The sequence below is a fragment of the Thermobia domestica genome, chromosome 7 (assembly GCF_964235325.1).
Source record: "Thermobia domestica chromosome 7, izTheDome1.hap1.1, whole genome shotgun sequence".
Taxonomy (NCBI): Eukaryota; Metazoa; Arthropoda; class Insecta; order Zygentoma; family Lepismatidae; genus Thermobia; species Thermobia domestica.
The window spans coordinates 297,179,883-297,196,418 of record NC_137460.1 but is presented as its reverse complement, the minus strand read 5'-3'; the positions used below and the strand labels follow the sequence as shown (position 1 = coordinate 297,196,418).

At 36.0% G+C, this 16,536-nt stretch overlaps 2 protein-coding genes across 4 annotated transcripts in view; both read right to left on the bottom strand.

Moving 5' to 3' along the window:
* Positions 1-8,730, bottom strand: part of LOC145691082 (uncharacterized) — a 29,476-nt gene extending 20,746 nt beyond the window's left edge. For 2 of the 3 annotated variants that reach the window (XM_081766752.1, XM_081766754.1), the window contains exon 1: positions 8,601-8,730. The gene's annotated coding sequence lies outside the window, so the exon portion shown is untranslated. Of the gene's footprint in view, positions 1-8,589 lie in introns of all 3 variants that reach the window. The other variant, XM_081766753.1, reaches the window with a different exon arrangement.
* A 4,571-nt stretch (positions 8,731-13,301) lies between these two features.
* Positions 13,302-15,440, bottom strand: LOC145689805 (zinc finger MYM-type protein 1-like). The gene has a single exon (XM_081764011.1). It carries the CDS (start codon positions 15,438-15,440, stop codon positions 13,302-13,304), a length of 2,139 nt encoding a protein of 712 aa, XP_081620137.1.
* Between the last annotated feature and the right edge of the window lie 1,096 nt (positions 15,441-16,536).

The following is a 16,536-nucleotide window of genomic DNA, read 5'->3' as shown; positions in this document are numbered from 1 at the left end:
ACTAATGACAAGGGGAGGAACTTTTAAGGTTGCTAACACATTTCTGACAGACAGAAGAAATATATCACGCTACAATATGGTTAAGATAGTGCTTCTGGTAATAGATCCTGAATTTTGGAACAGAGAAAATTTATTTACAAAAAATTATCTTCAAACTTTTTTTTTAACAATTCATCTTAGAGTATATCTATACTTTTCATATAATCAGAAAATAACTCACAACTGTAAGGTTATATAAAACTATAAAATCACAGTTTTCGCTAAGCGATTCCTAAGACAAGAAGTGCACCACTAGAAAAAACTTCTACAATGTAAGCTTTAATTAATACTCATTTAACGTTTCTTCCAACAAGTATGCAATATAACAAAGGACCTATTAAGTGGGATGAAAATCACTAATCTGGTTTATATTTGAGACAAGCAGCGCTCCGAGGGGAAAGCAGGACTATACGCATAAACACTATGAGCATGATCTCCATCCAGATTTCTGCCTGGTTTGGTTATTTGGATTGTAGTATTGTTATTACTAAATATTTAAAGTGGAAGAAAACCAAAACGTCCCAGGTTCCCACTCGAAACGAGGACATACAATGAGACATCATGGCGGAGGGCTAGGTTAAAATCAAGTAAAGAGACTTTGGAGAAAGGCGTACTGTAGATTTCACTTAACAAATAAAAGAGTTCTGCATATTAACGTTATAAGCAAACAACAGGGCGTGTTAGAATGCATGGAAAAATATCAAAGGATTAATATTCATTAAAGGTGGTACGGCATTAGTAAATTGGTGCTTATACGCTTGCCAAGAAAAGAAACAAACTTTGGAAAACACTAGAAATATCTTATTTTGGAGCTGTGTCATCCATACTTCTGCCTGAAACCAACTGTACTTTAACTAAACCTATACTAGTACCACAGGAACAACAGGAATTGCAAAAATGTTCTTATCTTCTTCAGCGAGAGTCCTAGAAACGAAACACAACCGAGATTTGTTCTTCCATTGCAAGCATTTATATACTTAAGATGAATAATAGTAGGTTGGGTAAAAGTTAGATGGTAGAAGTCGTGGCAGAAAAATCAAAAAGTAGGTTCATGTAGCATATGTGGAGATAATTACACTGTAGAACGTCAATATGCGAAGATTCTGGCTAACTTTAAAAATATTAGAATGGAAACAAAAGTCAAATTTTTACTGGAGAGATAGTCATATCTAAGGATGCTGCACAGGAAGGCAGATTTCCAGTACAGAGAGAGTACATTAAAACACTAATATAAAAGAGGAGATACGAAAAGTTAAAAGGAAGTATATAAATTATGGCAACAATGAATTAAAAATAAGAATGAACTATGCAAGTGAAAGAAATGAGATAGGAGACAAAGATATTATATAAACGAAATGAAAATAAATCAGTAATCAACAAAACTACAAAATAAAAACAATTTAAAATCAAGACAGGACACGAGAGAAAACTGACCACAAAAGACATACAAAGCGTAAGGTTTAACTCTACCCAGTTGAAACACAGAAATAGTTCTATGCACAATTACTATGATTTATCAATATTAATCAAGTTGTAAAAGCATAATTAACATAAAACTCCAGAATTATTTATTCTTCTTCTGAGCTCTTCATTTAAAAAACAAAGTGTGTTTCAATAAAACTACCGAAAATAACTAACTCATACTGATATTCCATACCAACGCAAAAAGAATGAATATAAACCAAAGTAATCATCTATTATTCAACAGCAATCTAATTGAACTTCCTTTAAAAAAATATTACCGTCTCCATTACCTATATCAAATAATACAAATTGATGAACACACTGAGAACATCCAAGCATTAGAAACATACACGTCGAAAGCAAAATCATATTACAATGTGATTTCGCCAAGACACTACGAACTTCTTAAAAAATTGTTACACGTTATTAATTTTTACAATAAACGTATTGTTTTGCTCAGTGAGTAGTTTAAATATTATTCAAGACTACTAAAAGCAGTGTTTGTACAATGGAAAATATTACATTTCTACTCAAGTACGATAGAAACAACGCTGTCTACATTTTGAATTCAAAAGCTATAAAGTAAACGAAGTTGCATTTGTGTGTGTGTTGAATTTTATTTCTCCGTCAGACTTGGATCTCAACAAAATTATTTTACGAAAACCCTTTTGAATATTTTGAAAGCTCACTTTTAAGGCACAAACTCTGTCATACCTCAGTCCATCTTGTTGAATTAAGTTTCTTCGGTTACATTTTGATCATCTGTCATAAAGAAAAGAATGATGAAATTGTGCTCAAAAAAGACATACACACGTTGAACTACATTAAAATAGCATTTCATTTCTTTTTTTGTTGTCTGCATCATTAACTGCAAGACCTAAATTGGGGCAGAGGCAATCTACATAAATTGCATGTGATTTTATATTTGGAAGACTGTCTTGAACTCCAACGTAAACATCAATTATTGCTGATCTGTCATATTCTTGCCTACATTTCTTCAGATAAACTAATCTCTTTTCTGTTACTTTCGTGACCCCATTGGGTAAACATGAGGCAGACCACTTTTCCAGTACATAGAAACTTAGAAAAAATGCGTTAATTTCGAATGGTTTTGGTATTGTTCTAATCATTTTCAAACAAATAAATATAAACTTCCCTTAGCTGATATATCTAAGAAATACTTTGTGTGGTATCCATTATTATGGAGATGGGAGCTTTTTGTATTCCATTTACTATTTTGGACTCCCACTTTTAAAGACGACCGGCTATTAAGTTCATTTTGCACAATGGGATTCATATCTTTAATCTGGCATTTAAATTTTTTGAGTATTTTACATAAAACTGGTTTTATACCTGGCTACCTATTTTATAATGGTAAGGAAATTTGAATTATTACCTTCTTCACTGACTTGGAATGGTACACTTCGCATAGCAAGGAAGGGAGCAATATCAAGAAGTCCATCCAATACTTGAGTTCAAAATGATTTTCAGCCTTCATATTTCTAGCCTTTCACCCAAGTATCATCTAAATGCCACCCTTCATACACAAGACAGGAATTGAAGTGTGTCCTTGAGGATAAATAAGTAGTAATTGCTTTATGCCAATCTTAGCATGTATCTGAACATTATAAAATTCTTGAACCTCTATCTGAAAAAGCCAAAAGAATTGACATCACACGTCTTGTTTAGAGTATGTGAGTAACATTACCAAGTTCTTTCAATATTTAGTAATGACTTCGAAGTTCCATAATATTTTCTGGATAACTTCAAAGAAGTTCTTAACATATGACAGATGAGAGAATTTGATTGTGAGTTCTATAGCAATACATGTTGTTCAGGCAAAAGCTATAGTAAAACCTGTGAACTTGGCCACCTGCTTATCTTGGCCTCGTTCGTCTTCAACCTGCATTTTCCCATAAGACATTCGTTACTTATTACTCTGTAAGTTTGCCACCTGTCTATCTTGGAAGTTGACCGCATTGAAGCAATGCTTACTCTATGATGATAATAATAAATTTACCTGCGTCTCTTGGACACACAAAATACCGTTTTGTTATTTTTCTTGACTCTTTCGTATACTCATATGAGAGGCAGATGTTCTGTATTTGTTACTGGAGACAAGAAGCATGGATTTCCAAGATTTGTTCTTAGAGGTCAATGACCAGAACGCTACCCTGATAAAGGGATGGTGAAGGAAAAAGTGAATAAGAAAAAGCGCGTACAGAAATTCAGAAAATGGTTGTACGTATTTGTTTACCCTGTCTGTTTTGTTGAAACCATTAGCTATATCGGCCCCTTTCATCAGTGGGGAGCTTTAGTAATGCTGAACATGTCAATTGTCAAGTATTGGCACATGATGGCTTGTCGAAAGGTAGCGGAGGTTTTGAGGTATGAATTTCCTTACCATCCTTTTCAAAACATCTTTTGTTTGAGGGAAACACTAGTGGCTCATTAACAAGCGGTAGTTAACTACAAAATTAGAATGTGCATAAGCCGAAAAGAATATAAGAAATAAGTTTAGAATGAACCACCATGAATAAATTTATGTAATAAATGATTTGCTATTTTTTTCGAAAGGTATCTACAGAAAATATTTGTCACTGTCGGAAAAAAAGTCGTATAAATTGCATATAAATTATCCCATTTATAATTTTACTTAACTTGTGTGCTACAGTATCAATTTCAATAAATTACGTACAGTTTCTATATTATGGCTGTTTGTGTTAATGTGTTTTCAATACGAATAATTCAGTGTACCAGACTAGTACATATATTAAACGTATTGTAGTAATTTTTTCTACTACTGTATATTGTTATGATTACTCTATATCCATTACTTAAAAGTATCTGTTGTTCCATTGCTTATTAAAATTTTACAATCAAGTATTACTAGAATCCTATTCAAAAATACAACAATTACACTTATTTTCTGTAAGTTGGCCTCTTTTCAATGGAACCGATGGTGGCCAACATAGGCAGGTTTCATTCTATTACGTTTTGTGGCGCGGAATGTATTATTAAAATTGAGCAGAAAGTGTGGTAAATGTACGAAGGCACAGAAAAAGAAGAACAGTACATTTTCAAATGTGAACGTCATGTTGCTGGTGTGAACTGTCATTGACAAAAGTCGACAGCGAAAGATACTTTCTACGACACAGCTGTCAACAGAGAAGGCATTATTATTTATACTGTATTGTACAAAATCAGAAAAAATAAACCATCTGTTTTTATCGACATCCTTGTTTAAGTACATATCCACTATCGGTCAAGCGCCTGTTCCAAACGGACGCAACTTCCCACTACCATTTGGGTTCATCTTTACTGTATTCCTGCCTTGACTCGGTTAGACAGCATTCGAGCTTATGGATCTAATTCGCTTGTTGGTATTTTGAGGCGGATAGAAATGAAAGTAGTTTGGTGACGTTGGTGAATTACGTTGTTTTTAAATGGATAGACATATTCCTATATTTATTATAATAATTATGATATTGGTTTTTAGTTTGCGAGGGTAAGATCAGAGGAGCTTCCACCCTTTAATATCTACAGTAATTAGATTAAATTCAATCATGTCTTACCTTGTCATCAAAGTCGACAGTTTACTTCCTTGTTCTCTTTTGTGGGAATATTTTGTTGTTCAGTGAATTCACATTTCACGAGAATGATTTTTTATTAGTTTACCTTCTTTCAACATTTTTGTGTTAAAAGAAATTCAATATAAAGTTTAGTTTTATGTTTATTCCTTGAATTATATTATTTTCCTCACTCCGTAGAGAATGTTTTGATCCGAAGTTAATACGTACTTCGAGATGGTGTATTTTGTCTTTTGCTGATCATTGTTAGTACTATTGTGATCATTCATGGTTTTAAGCACTGTAATTGGTTGCTGTTGTAATGATGTGTATAATGTTGCCTCTGTGGTTGTGAGAACTAATTGGTCACTGTTACGGTTAGCACGTGCTTTTCCTTTTACAAGGGTTGCACTGAAAGTTTCGAGAATCACGTATTAGGAACAATGTAATCTGTTAGATTTTGTTGTAGTTAAAAATTGGAATCTTTGTTCACTCTAAATGCAAAACCATATGCAACTTGTCTCGCTGCATGGCATCAGTTTGAAGTGAAGTGTTCGTGAAAAATGGACCTGACGAGGGAGCACTTCCGTACCATAATTTACTACGTTTTTCGGATGACTGCTACTTTTCCTGATAAAGCCCCATCATCTCAGACGACAATTTATAAGTAGTTTCAGGTATGCAGATGTCGGGTCAGCCTGAGTGATAAGGATCGTGCAGGTCGTACACCGACATCCATTGTGCTTAAAAACATTGAAGCTCTTCGTGAATTAATTAATACTGATCCAAATGTGACTTATAGCGAAATTTAGGGGATCTTAGGCATTGGCATGAGACAAATACAAACAGTATTGCAAGATGATTTAAGTGTGAAAAAACTTTGTACTCATTGGATCCATAATTTACTACGTTTTTCGCATGACTGCTACTTTTCCTGATAAAGCCCCATCATCTCAGACGACAATTTATAAGTAGTTTCAGGTATGCAGATGTCGGGTCAGCCTGAGTGATGAGGATCGTGCAGGTCGTATACCGATATCCATTGTGCTTAAAAACATTGAAGCTCTTCGTGAATTAATTAATACTGATCCAAATGTGACTTATAGCGAAATTTAGGGGATCTTAGGCATTGGCATGAGACAAATACAAACAGTATTGCAAGATGATTTAAGTGTGAAAAAACTTTGTACTCATTGGATCCCACACAATTTAACTCAAACACGGAAAGACTCCGTGTGAAATGATGCAAAGCTATGACGAAACTGTTCAAATCTGGAACATCTAATTTGGTGTTTAACGTCGTAACAGCTGATGATATTGGATTTATGCATACGAACCGGAAACAAAGCGACAATCTACTGTGTGAGTGTTCTGCAATGAATCTAAACCAACCAAAGTTGTTCGTGCACGCAGTGTCTGCAAACAAAATAATTGTATCATTTTTTGGTAAACCAGGTCATATTGCAGCTGTCCCACTGGAGAGTCGTAAAACAGTCAATGCAGAATGGTACTCACCATATATCTACCAGAAGAACTGAATGCGAGCACACAGACCAAACCCCAACCGGCGAATCATATCCGGCATATTCCCTTGATTCAGCTCCAGTAACTTATTTTTGTTCCCAGCAATCAAGAATATGTTGCACGGAAGTGCTTTGGCATTCCAGAAGAAGCCATCGAGGCACACAAACTTCATATTTTACAGGCACCAAGTTCTGAGTGGCATAATGGTTTCAAGATGTGGTTCTGTGGCACGGAACAATGCATTGCTACATAGAGGAAGTCGTAAGATGGACTTTGTGTAGAACATTCATAGGAACGGATACAATAAATAGTAAGACGAGCAATTACACATTAGTAATTATAACAATATGGGTTCAAATTTCCCTAACCATAAGCTAACCAGAACCAACCCTAGGTATTCCTACCTTGCGTTATGTCAACAATGTGACAGAATCACTCGTTCTGCACAAAGTGCACTCTTACCCAAGAAGTACTTCGGAAGGCAATAAAAAAAATTGTTGTACTTTGATGTTTTGCGTTCTATTATTTTTCCGAAACTTTCAATGCAACCCTCGTAGTATTTGCCCGAAGTGGCTCTTATAATATTGTGAGTCATTTTCTAAGCTATATGTTGATTCATTCGCAATGTGCATGAGTTGTAGTTCGTTATTTGAACATTGAAATAATTGTACTTTTATTGTACTTTTGGAAAGAGAACGATTAAAATGGTAGAGAGAATTACACCATTGCCATGTTATTACTTTTTGCATTGCATTTAGCATTATTTTGTTCCTATCTACTTTTAATTTTGAAGATTTTCTTTCAGAAATACAAGAAATTGGCATTATTTCACTATGCTCATAAACTTTTGAAATTTTATTTATTTTTGCTCGATACCAATTAACAAATTTTACGTGCTTTTCAATGGCAACCTAGCACAGGTTGGTTAGTGTTGTTTCCATTCTAATTTTTATGGTACATTTTCAGACGCCGTATTTACAACCGAAACGGGAAAGTACTCTTAGACTCAATGTGCACCAAGGAATCCTTATAAACATTTCCTATGGTAAATACAATAAATTTCCTCATAAATGACAAAAAAAAAAAAAAAAAAATCACGTTTACTAGCCTGAAAATATTCGACCTACTCTGCGACACAAAGCCCAAAATATTACAGATTATGGGTTAAGTGCTGTATCGCCAGATCAGTTTTAGGAAATTTACCGGCTCAATTGGAGAATTTATTTAAGTTTGTGAAGAAGAATGAGTGACAGTCAGGTAAGGGGAATAAAAGTTAAGAAAGTGGTTCTATTTGTTGATTGTTTTTGATGTAAGGGGCACTGTATGTAGACGCTGATGGACTATTTCGCGGAAAGGTACACTTGTTTTACTATATGGATCCATAGGTTGTAAAATGTACAGAAAAATTTGGGCAAGTCTTTAATTTGCTCATTTCATGTCGAAAACAGAACCCAACCAACACCTGCCGGGCTTCTAATCCGTTCCTACTACTTACACGATGGATCTGTATAGTGTACTGCACGCGTAATATAACATTACTTAACGTAACCTAATGTAATCCAACTAAATATAGCCGAATGCAGCACATTTTTTGTACTTTTCTTAAAATTTTCAAATTGGTCTGGCCATACACCACTAATGCCCAGATGATACACTATTGAAACGTTCTTATTTTTCTCATTCAGTGGTGGCGATTGGATGGAAATTTCCCCACTTTTTGCTTCCATTACTTTACTACATGCCCCGTCAGTACTGTCGAATTTTTGCCTCCAATACGTGTCCATACCCAATCACTGCTACTGTTCTTATCTACAGCGATCCTACATGCATTTACATCTACCAGAACCTTTATGTACTTCTAGCTTGTATCGTGCATAAATACGTTAAGACAGCGTGTGTCACCAACGAGAAATATACATCATGCTTATAGAAAACTTTAGTGCAAAACAGATGTTTCTACATAATTTTTTTATATACATCACACATTTCATACCGAATACTTACGCATTTCCTTTCAACTTTACTTTACAGTTACAACTTCATGATTTTAGAATTAGCCTCATTTTCTTAGCATTGTTCTCGAAATATTTCTAAATCCTTGCGATGTACATTAAACTTTTCTTTTAAGATCTACGTTTGTTTGTTAGTATACGGCTTTCACCTGTTCACCTGCTTTCACCCAGCGTTGCAGACTCACAGATTCAAGATATCGGTAGCAAGTGTTCGAAAATTTCAGCAGAATGCAGTCATTTTTTTTTTTAAGTTAATAAAATATCGAACAACCAATCCGTAGGCGAGTTAATGCAATTTCTGAGCTATTTAACTTTAAAAAATACATGATATATTTAAAAATGTTCACTGTATTCACATGTGTTTTCTTATACGATAGAAACCACACATCTTGTTTGCCAGTGAATAATTAAGATTTTATCAGGGAAAGAGTAAAAATAACTTTTTCTAAAAATAAAAAAATAGACATGTATGTCTTACGCAGGGGCGTCATTCAGAGGGGAATAGAAGAGCATTTTCCCCCTGAGTTTAAGATTTATATAGATTTTATCAATAGAATAGTAGTAAGTCAGTGAAAAACGCGAAATTTTACTTATATCAAGGGGTCTTGCCCCCCAAGCTAAATCTGAAATGACGCTACTAGTCTTATGTATGCCTTATACAAGGATTTGAATAGTGCAGTCACCACTGAAACCCATGAAGAAATGAATTGTAGTCTTTGAGTTTGTTGCTCAACGATTAAGACCTCTAGATTAAAGGAGACGGTGATGAGAATGAATAAAGTGGAATGAAAAGTGGCAAGAAATGGAACAACCCCGATAAACCCAAGTGAAATGAAAAAAAAATGCTTCTTTAAGAAACAGCAATACTTGTGCGTAATACTCTAGATTTTCATCCCGCAGTATATATTTAAATTAGTAAATATAGAAAATACTAATCAAGAAATCGTATACACTTTGTTGAAGCGCTAGTAGCTGAAGGAACAATTCCGTGACCAAAAGCTGCCTAACGTAAATATCAGGAAAATCATATAACTATTTTAAAAATCTATTGGATCAGTAAGTTGAAAATTCAGGAGACCTACGTAAAACTTAATGTCGTTGGCAATTCTGCTTCCACCACAAATTACGTAGCACAAGCAGACACCAGCTGTCAAGTACTATTCAGTTAACTTTCTTGCCCAACAGAATATGTTCAAGAGTGTAGAGCAGCGTTTCCCAAACTTTTTCAACTTGCGGCACACTACAGATGTAACTTGAATTTCCCCGGCACCAGTGCTTAAAGTGAGGCGGTATGAGCCGGTTATGCATCCGAAAGTTAGAAAATCGGCCGGTATGGCATACGGGTAAAAATAACTTATTTTAAATTGTAATTATTTAAATTGTAGGAAAAAATACGCATAGAAATAAGGACGACGTTAGTATTGAGTCAACAAATATGTTTGTACTATCAAAGATTTCGTTTCATTTTTCTTTTTTGTCCTTCGTTCAATAAAAGATCTCCCATTCCTCGTTCACTGTGTCGTTCATCTATTTACAAAATGGCATTTTCTTGACAATTGGTAAAAGAAAGAAAAAAGAAAAAAAAGAAAAAAGACTTCTTACCCCCGACCGTCCCATGTTTTGGCCAACATCGAGGGACAACATTCATTCATATTGCTTTGCTTGAACAAAGAGGCTTTGCTTGGGGATGTGGGCTAATGGTCATGACATCCGCTTCTGAAAAACAAGAAGTGAGGTACCAAGGAAGCAAGATAGGTTTTATTGCGCCACCCTGAAGCCAGGCGTTGTCGTTCGTAGTTTTTAGAAGGCAATTTTAAAAAAAGAATGGAAATAATGAATATTTGAATGAAAGGAACTTCGCAAAAATCATCAATGATCTAAATTTTGAATTGTGCCAAACTACACACAAAATGTATACAGAGTGGCATTACAAAATAAATGCACACACAAGACAAAATTGCACACATTTTGTGTAATTACACACATTGGCAACGCTGTGCCCCTTCTGGTGATGTGCTGCTGCTGTCAATGTGTGTTTTCCCGTATGTTCCTCGAAAAAGGAGGGACAAGTCATTTTAAGTAGCCTACGATCTTCACTCGTCAAGACCAAAGGTCATTCACTTCTTTTCCCTAATCAAAGGGAGGGTTTCCTCCATCAGAGGGTGGCGCGGGTGGGACCTAACTATGTTTCGCATATTTCCGAGGGTTCATCTGAGATTGACAGGCTCTAGTTTGCATAGTTCCCAGCTTACTACAGCGCCTATGCACAAGTTATTTTCAGCAGGTGCGAACTACGCATGTCTGATTCAGGCCGTTTCTAAGTGTTGCTTTGCTCCTTGTTGTGATTGTGTGTGGTGTGCTAATTAAGAAAAATGAGGCGTACCCAGAGGTCAATAGAATCTTATTTCAGTGCTTCTAGTGGTAATGCGAAGAAAAGTAACTCTGGTGTAGGTGTTTCACAGGAAGACTCCGGAAGTCTACAGGAGAAATCTGCCAGTGTAAGTTCAAGTGATACTAGTGGCCAATTGTTGAAATCCAATAGTGCACCTTTGTGCTGGACCCAAAACCAAGTTAACATGTTTAAAGAAAAGTATTCGTGGTTAACTGTCTCGAATACTCTTGGCTGTGTAAGTTGTCGTAAAGTTCAGGACTTCATTGCGGAAGAAAATTTTCGAACATAAGGAAAGTATTGCCCACTGCACCGCGGAAAAAATACTCTTGGAAGCTGAAAACCAGAGCTTAGAAGAACTTTTTGACAATGAAAGCAAATGTAGCTTTGAAACAACGTGTCGAGTTTTTCGAACAGCATACTATACTGCAAAACAAGACAGGCCGTTTCTGGATCATTCCCATTTAATAGATCTTCAAAGCTTCAACGGCCTTGATATGGGGCGAATTTTACACAGTAATGTTGTGTGCGCGGACATTGTAAGCCACATTAGTGCTGAAATGAAAAGTAGACTTATTGAGAAAATTAAATGTGCTAAGTCCATGATAGGCATTATTGTTGATGAATCAACCACATTAAATAACAAAAGCGCGTTAAATATTTATATACCGTACGTGCGCGTATTCCGGATAGCGAAGGAGTTGAAAGTAAAGACAATAAATGTAGTGATGATATTTATACGTTCCTTTTAGAACTATTGGAACTTCCGGATCAAAAATCAGATACAATATACAACCTTCTTATGGATTGTCTTCCAGGGAACGGCTTTGATGATAATTATCTCGGGGACTACCTGGTTGGTTTCACAAGCGATGGTGCTAGTGTTACAAGTTGTACAGTCTTCCTCCAAAAAATTCGAACGAACTTGAAAAGTGTGCACATGATGTTGCAAGTCAACAGTGGCGTATCCTGAGTTTTGAGGTTGGGCATGCAATGTTCCAATACCACTACTTCTACTACCACTATATTATTATTATTATTATTATTATTATTATTATTATTATTATTATTATTATTATTATTATTATTATTATTATTATTATTATTATTATCATTTCTAAAACGCTCCAGCACTCCTTTACGGTAGAACATTCTACCTTGCGGCGTAGAATAAACTTTACATCTGTTTCAGTATCATGATGATGATGATGACGATTAGTGTTCTGCCCGAAGGCAAGTCTTTGACCCGAAGGTCCCATGGTGTTTTTCCATTGCCTTCCATGGGATGATGATGACGTTCTAAGGATGGGACCTACAGCTTAACGTGGGATCCGAACCACTTGTGTCTCCACCGGGAATCGAACACGGGACCCCTTGTTTACAAGGCGACGAGCGTAACCACTCATTCACGGGGGACACAATATTGAATGATGAAAAGAAATATATTTTGTTCAAGTGCAAACAGTACACTGTTCGAGAAATGAATGTTCCACCGTCAATTTCTAACTAGTTTTCAAATCACTTTTATGCTTTAAAATGCTTGCACTTCCTTTCCCGCTAATAAAATAACGTAGTTCAAGTATATTCTTACTAGGTAGCTATTGAACGATTTGAAAATACACACTGTTCACTCGGAAACACAACTAAAGAATAATATAATCAATCCAAGGGTTAATATAATCCATCCAATAATCAATCCAATGCTGTGCTGAATTTGCTTCTCCAATTTAAGCTCTTAAAAAAAAAAAAAAAGAGAGAGAGAGACAGTGGTAAGGCAAATAAGTTGGCAACTGTGACTGAGGACATGAGGAAGATTGTCGGCGAGGACAATCATCCCCTTTCTCAAAGAGGGACACCTCCGAGCAGGCAGGCACATTGCGCTTTTTTTCTCTCCCTCTCTCTCTGTTTCGTTTGACAGAAGAGCAAAAAGAATGTGGATGCTCCAATCGTCCATTGTAACGCTGTAATGAAGTCCCAGTCGTCATTGCATTTCCTCTTGCCCCTCTCGCCCAGAAACTTACGAAACTAATGGATACTTTCTTATATATATTCCTCGCTACGTTCCAGCGGTTTCTCAAGCATGTATATAACTTCAAAGTTTGTTTGTTACATTGGTATGCACATCTATAAGCGCATCCTAATAGTAATGCGGAATTAATACTTGAAAAAAAAAATAGTTTGGGAAAAGAAGGGGGTTCAATGCTCTTTTGCGTTACTCTTGTACCCAGCATTCTCTGTAAATATAACATGTTCAAAAAGAGTAGACTATCAGAAAATAATTAGAATTATGATAATACTCACCAATTACTTGAAAAGAAAATCCACTCTTCTGGTCTTCTTGCAAAATTCCTCGGTGACTTTGTCAAAGAATGAATCGTTGCTTTTCATTTCTATTAGAAGATCTTTCTCTATAGACATCATCGCCAAAGCCGAAAGACGTTCTTGTCCTTGAGAATTTCTCTGGAATGTTTTTATGCGTTTCAAGGCCGAAAATGAACGTTCCACTGATGATGTAGTTGAAGGTATAACTCTAATTAATTCGCACAGTTTGTTAAGTTCTTGAAGGCCAGTCTGTAGACCATTTGAAACTAAGAAGTTGTAAATATCTCCCAAACTCCTTCCCACAAAATGATCAGAATTATAGACACCCTTAAGCTCGGCTTTCAATCGTACAAAATCAAAGAACTTTGCGTACATTTTCTCCAATTGCACGAACTGTTGTTCTGGAAAATCTTTTGAAAATTTTGAAAATTTAGAACAATCAAGAAGTTCCAAAAAAGACATTTCTGGCAGTGAATCAAAACGGTGCTGCAGCTGCAATATTATGGTATCATATATTTCACAATAAAGCCTCTTGAATTCCTCCTCTACTGATAAGGAATTGGGTTGTTTTCGACGTTTTGTCGGCGGATCATTAGATAGTAAGGTGTCGCGCCAAACTTCTTCAAAACCATTGTTGCGTTTTGATGACAGTCTCTCCTTCAGTGTCAGTATTTCTTTTGAACAATACGCAATGTCTAAAGACTTGGACTGTAAGATATTAAACACTACATCGGTGAAAGTGTATATGTCTTGAAACAAATTTAGAAGAAAATTAAACTGGAAGTCATTTAACTTTGCAAGAAATCCGTCTGCCTCTTGTACGGTAATACTATCCCAATCCCCAGGAGATTCTAAGATGGCTTCTAATAGTTCCTGGAGCTGATCTTTGCAGTTAGCAATAGTTTGCACTAATCGGCTGGAAAAGTTCCATCTCGTAGCTGCAAGTCGTGGGAATCTTTTCTTAACAAATGTGTCCAACATATTAGTTCTTTTTGTTGAAGAAGAGAAAAATGCAGCAATTCCATTAATCGTAACGAAGAATATGCGACAAGCACTAATAAAGGAAACGGATTGTGACAACACAAGATTTAGCTTATGCGCGTAACAATGTATAAAAATCGCCTCCGGAACAATTTCCCTTACCCGCGTCTGGACCCCACTTATGTCACCTGCTAACACTGCAGCCCCGTCGTAAGTTTGTGCGATCAGTTTATTTTTGCACTCAAACTGTTCTAATACTTTCATAATTAGATTTGTTAATGCTGCAGCACTACGATCAGAACTAACGTCACTAAACCCTAAAAATCTTTCAACAACGTTATTGTTGTGACTGTAACGCAACACAGTAGATAACTGGGATAGATTGGTGACATCTGATGTTTCATCGATCATAATAGATACGAAACGACTTGCTTTGATTTGAGATTTAATTTCTTCAACCATAACTGCACCCACAGTTTGTATTAAATCATTTTGAATTAAGGGAGATGTACCTGAGAAAACCTTAGATGTGGTCAAATGATGTTTCAATTTTGCATCAAATTCTGATAACAACTGCAGGATTTCCACGTAGTTGCCTCGGTTGTTCGATTCTTCGCTCTCGTCGTGCCCGCGAAAAGGTAATTCTTGCTTGCCTAAAAGACACGTCACATACGTTAGTCTTTTCAAAATTTCCCTATTCTCTTTTACGGTTTCATTATGTTTTCTAATATCCTCTCGCTTTTGCTTATCAAATTGTACGTCTATTCTAATTTTGCCAAAGGTCGCCAAAGTTATTAGCGCATTAACGTGAGAGTCCGATTTTTCGTGCCTTGTAATAGCAGTATGAAGGTTATTCAGGTCTGCGTAGCCCCGATTTTTACTGTTCCATGGTGAGTTCTCGGTTCCGAACAAAACACAAGGCCAACAAAATAGTTTGCACAAATTTCCCGAACCGCAAAGCCACACAGTTTTATTATACACTTCGGGATTAAAATTACGCACACAAGTTTTGTTTTGTGACTTTAAGTTCGTTAGAGCTGGAGTGGGTCGTCCATTTCTTACTATAAGTAACTTTTCCTCCATAGGGCGAGCACTGAAAGGTTTTTCAAACAAGTTCAAAATTATGTCTTCTCTATCCATAGTAAACACTAAAAAGATACACTTCACACAAGACACAACACTAACGATAAAGTAAAACGCACGCACTATAAATATTTCATACAGAGAAACGAAATAGAGTTAAAGACCGCACCGCACCACACATCTTTCCGAAATTTCTTCAACTATGAGTCAATGAACTTCTCCCGCTCGAACGAGGACTTCCGATAACACATTCTCTCGTCAATTTTCGCGGATTTTTCGGCCAACTGGTGCTTTCCGTAAGAGTACGCTTTGTTGCCGTAATTCAAACCTATATTTCACAGCATTCATAAAACATTTTTTTCATACACCGATACTCTCTTGCATTTAGATCCGACAACGCTGCAAAAGCAGAAGAAATTCTGCTTTCACGTCAGACATTTTTTTAAATGCTTTGTTTCCAACCACTTAAGCATTTTTTTTTTTTCACTAAACAATTTCATACACATTTAAATCACATCTGCGCGATTCTTTATTTAACAAATAGTACATTAAGTGACTACAAAGTAAATGTATTTGAGACAATGTCAATACATATTCTCCGTACTAGATTTAATTCATTTAGCTCATTTCCTTCATTTAGCTAATGCAATTAAATTGAGAGAGTATTTGGTATATCTTTGATTTAGTCATTTCGTGTATATGTATAGATGGCAACTATGCTGCGTGCAACTATCGAGATGCATGCATTTTGGATTTCTCTCGCTTCTTTCACCCAATAAAACACAGGTTTACAGGCTAGCGGACGACAAGGATCTCGAGCGGATGCCTACACACATTGTCGAGAATACTGCAGCGCCACACGTGAACAGTTTTCTCAACTACTGACTGCCAGCCTTCTGTACTGAACGCGTACTGGTCTACGATATCAAGGGAAGTTCCGTAATTTTTCAGTCTTGGCTCCTTGAAAATTAATTAAAAATAAATAAACTAGAATAAGAACGCATGCAATGCATGCCTTGCATTCATGCAGAATACGCCGCTGCAAGTCAACTTAAAAAGATAGGTCGCATTATAGATGTAAGATGGGTGACGTCTTCTTTTCGCTGCGTAGAATCTATATGGAGTTCATACACTGCAGTATATACACATTGCT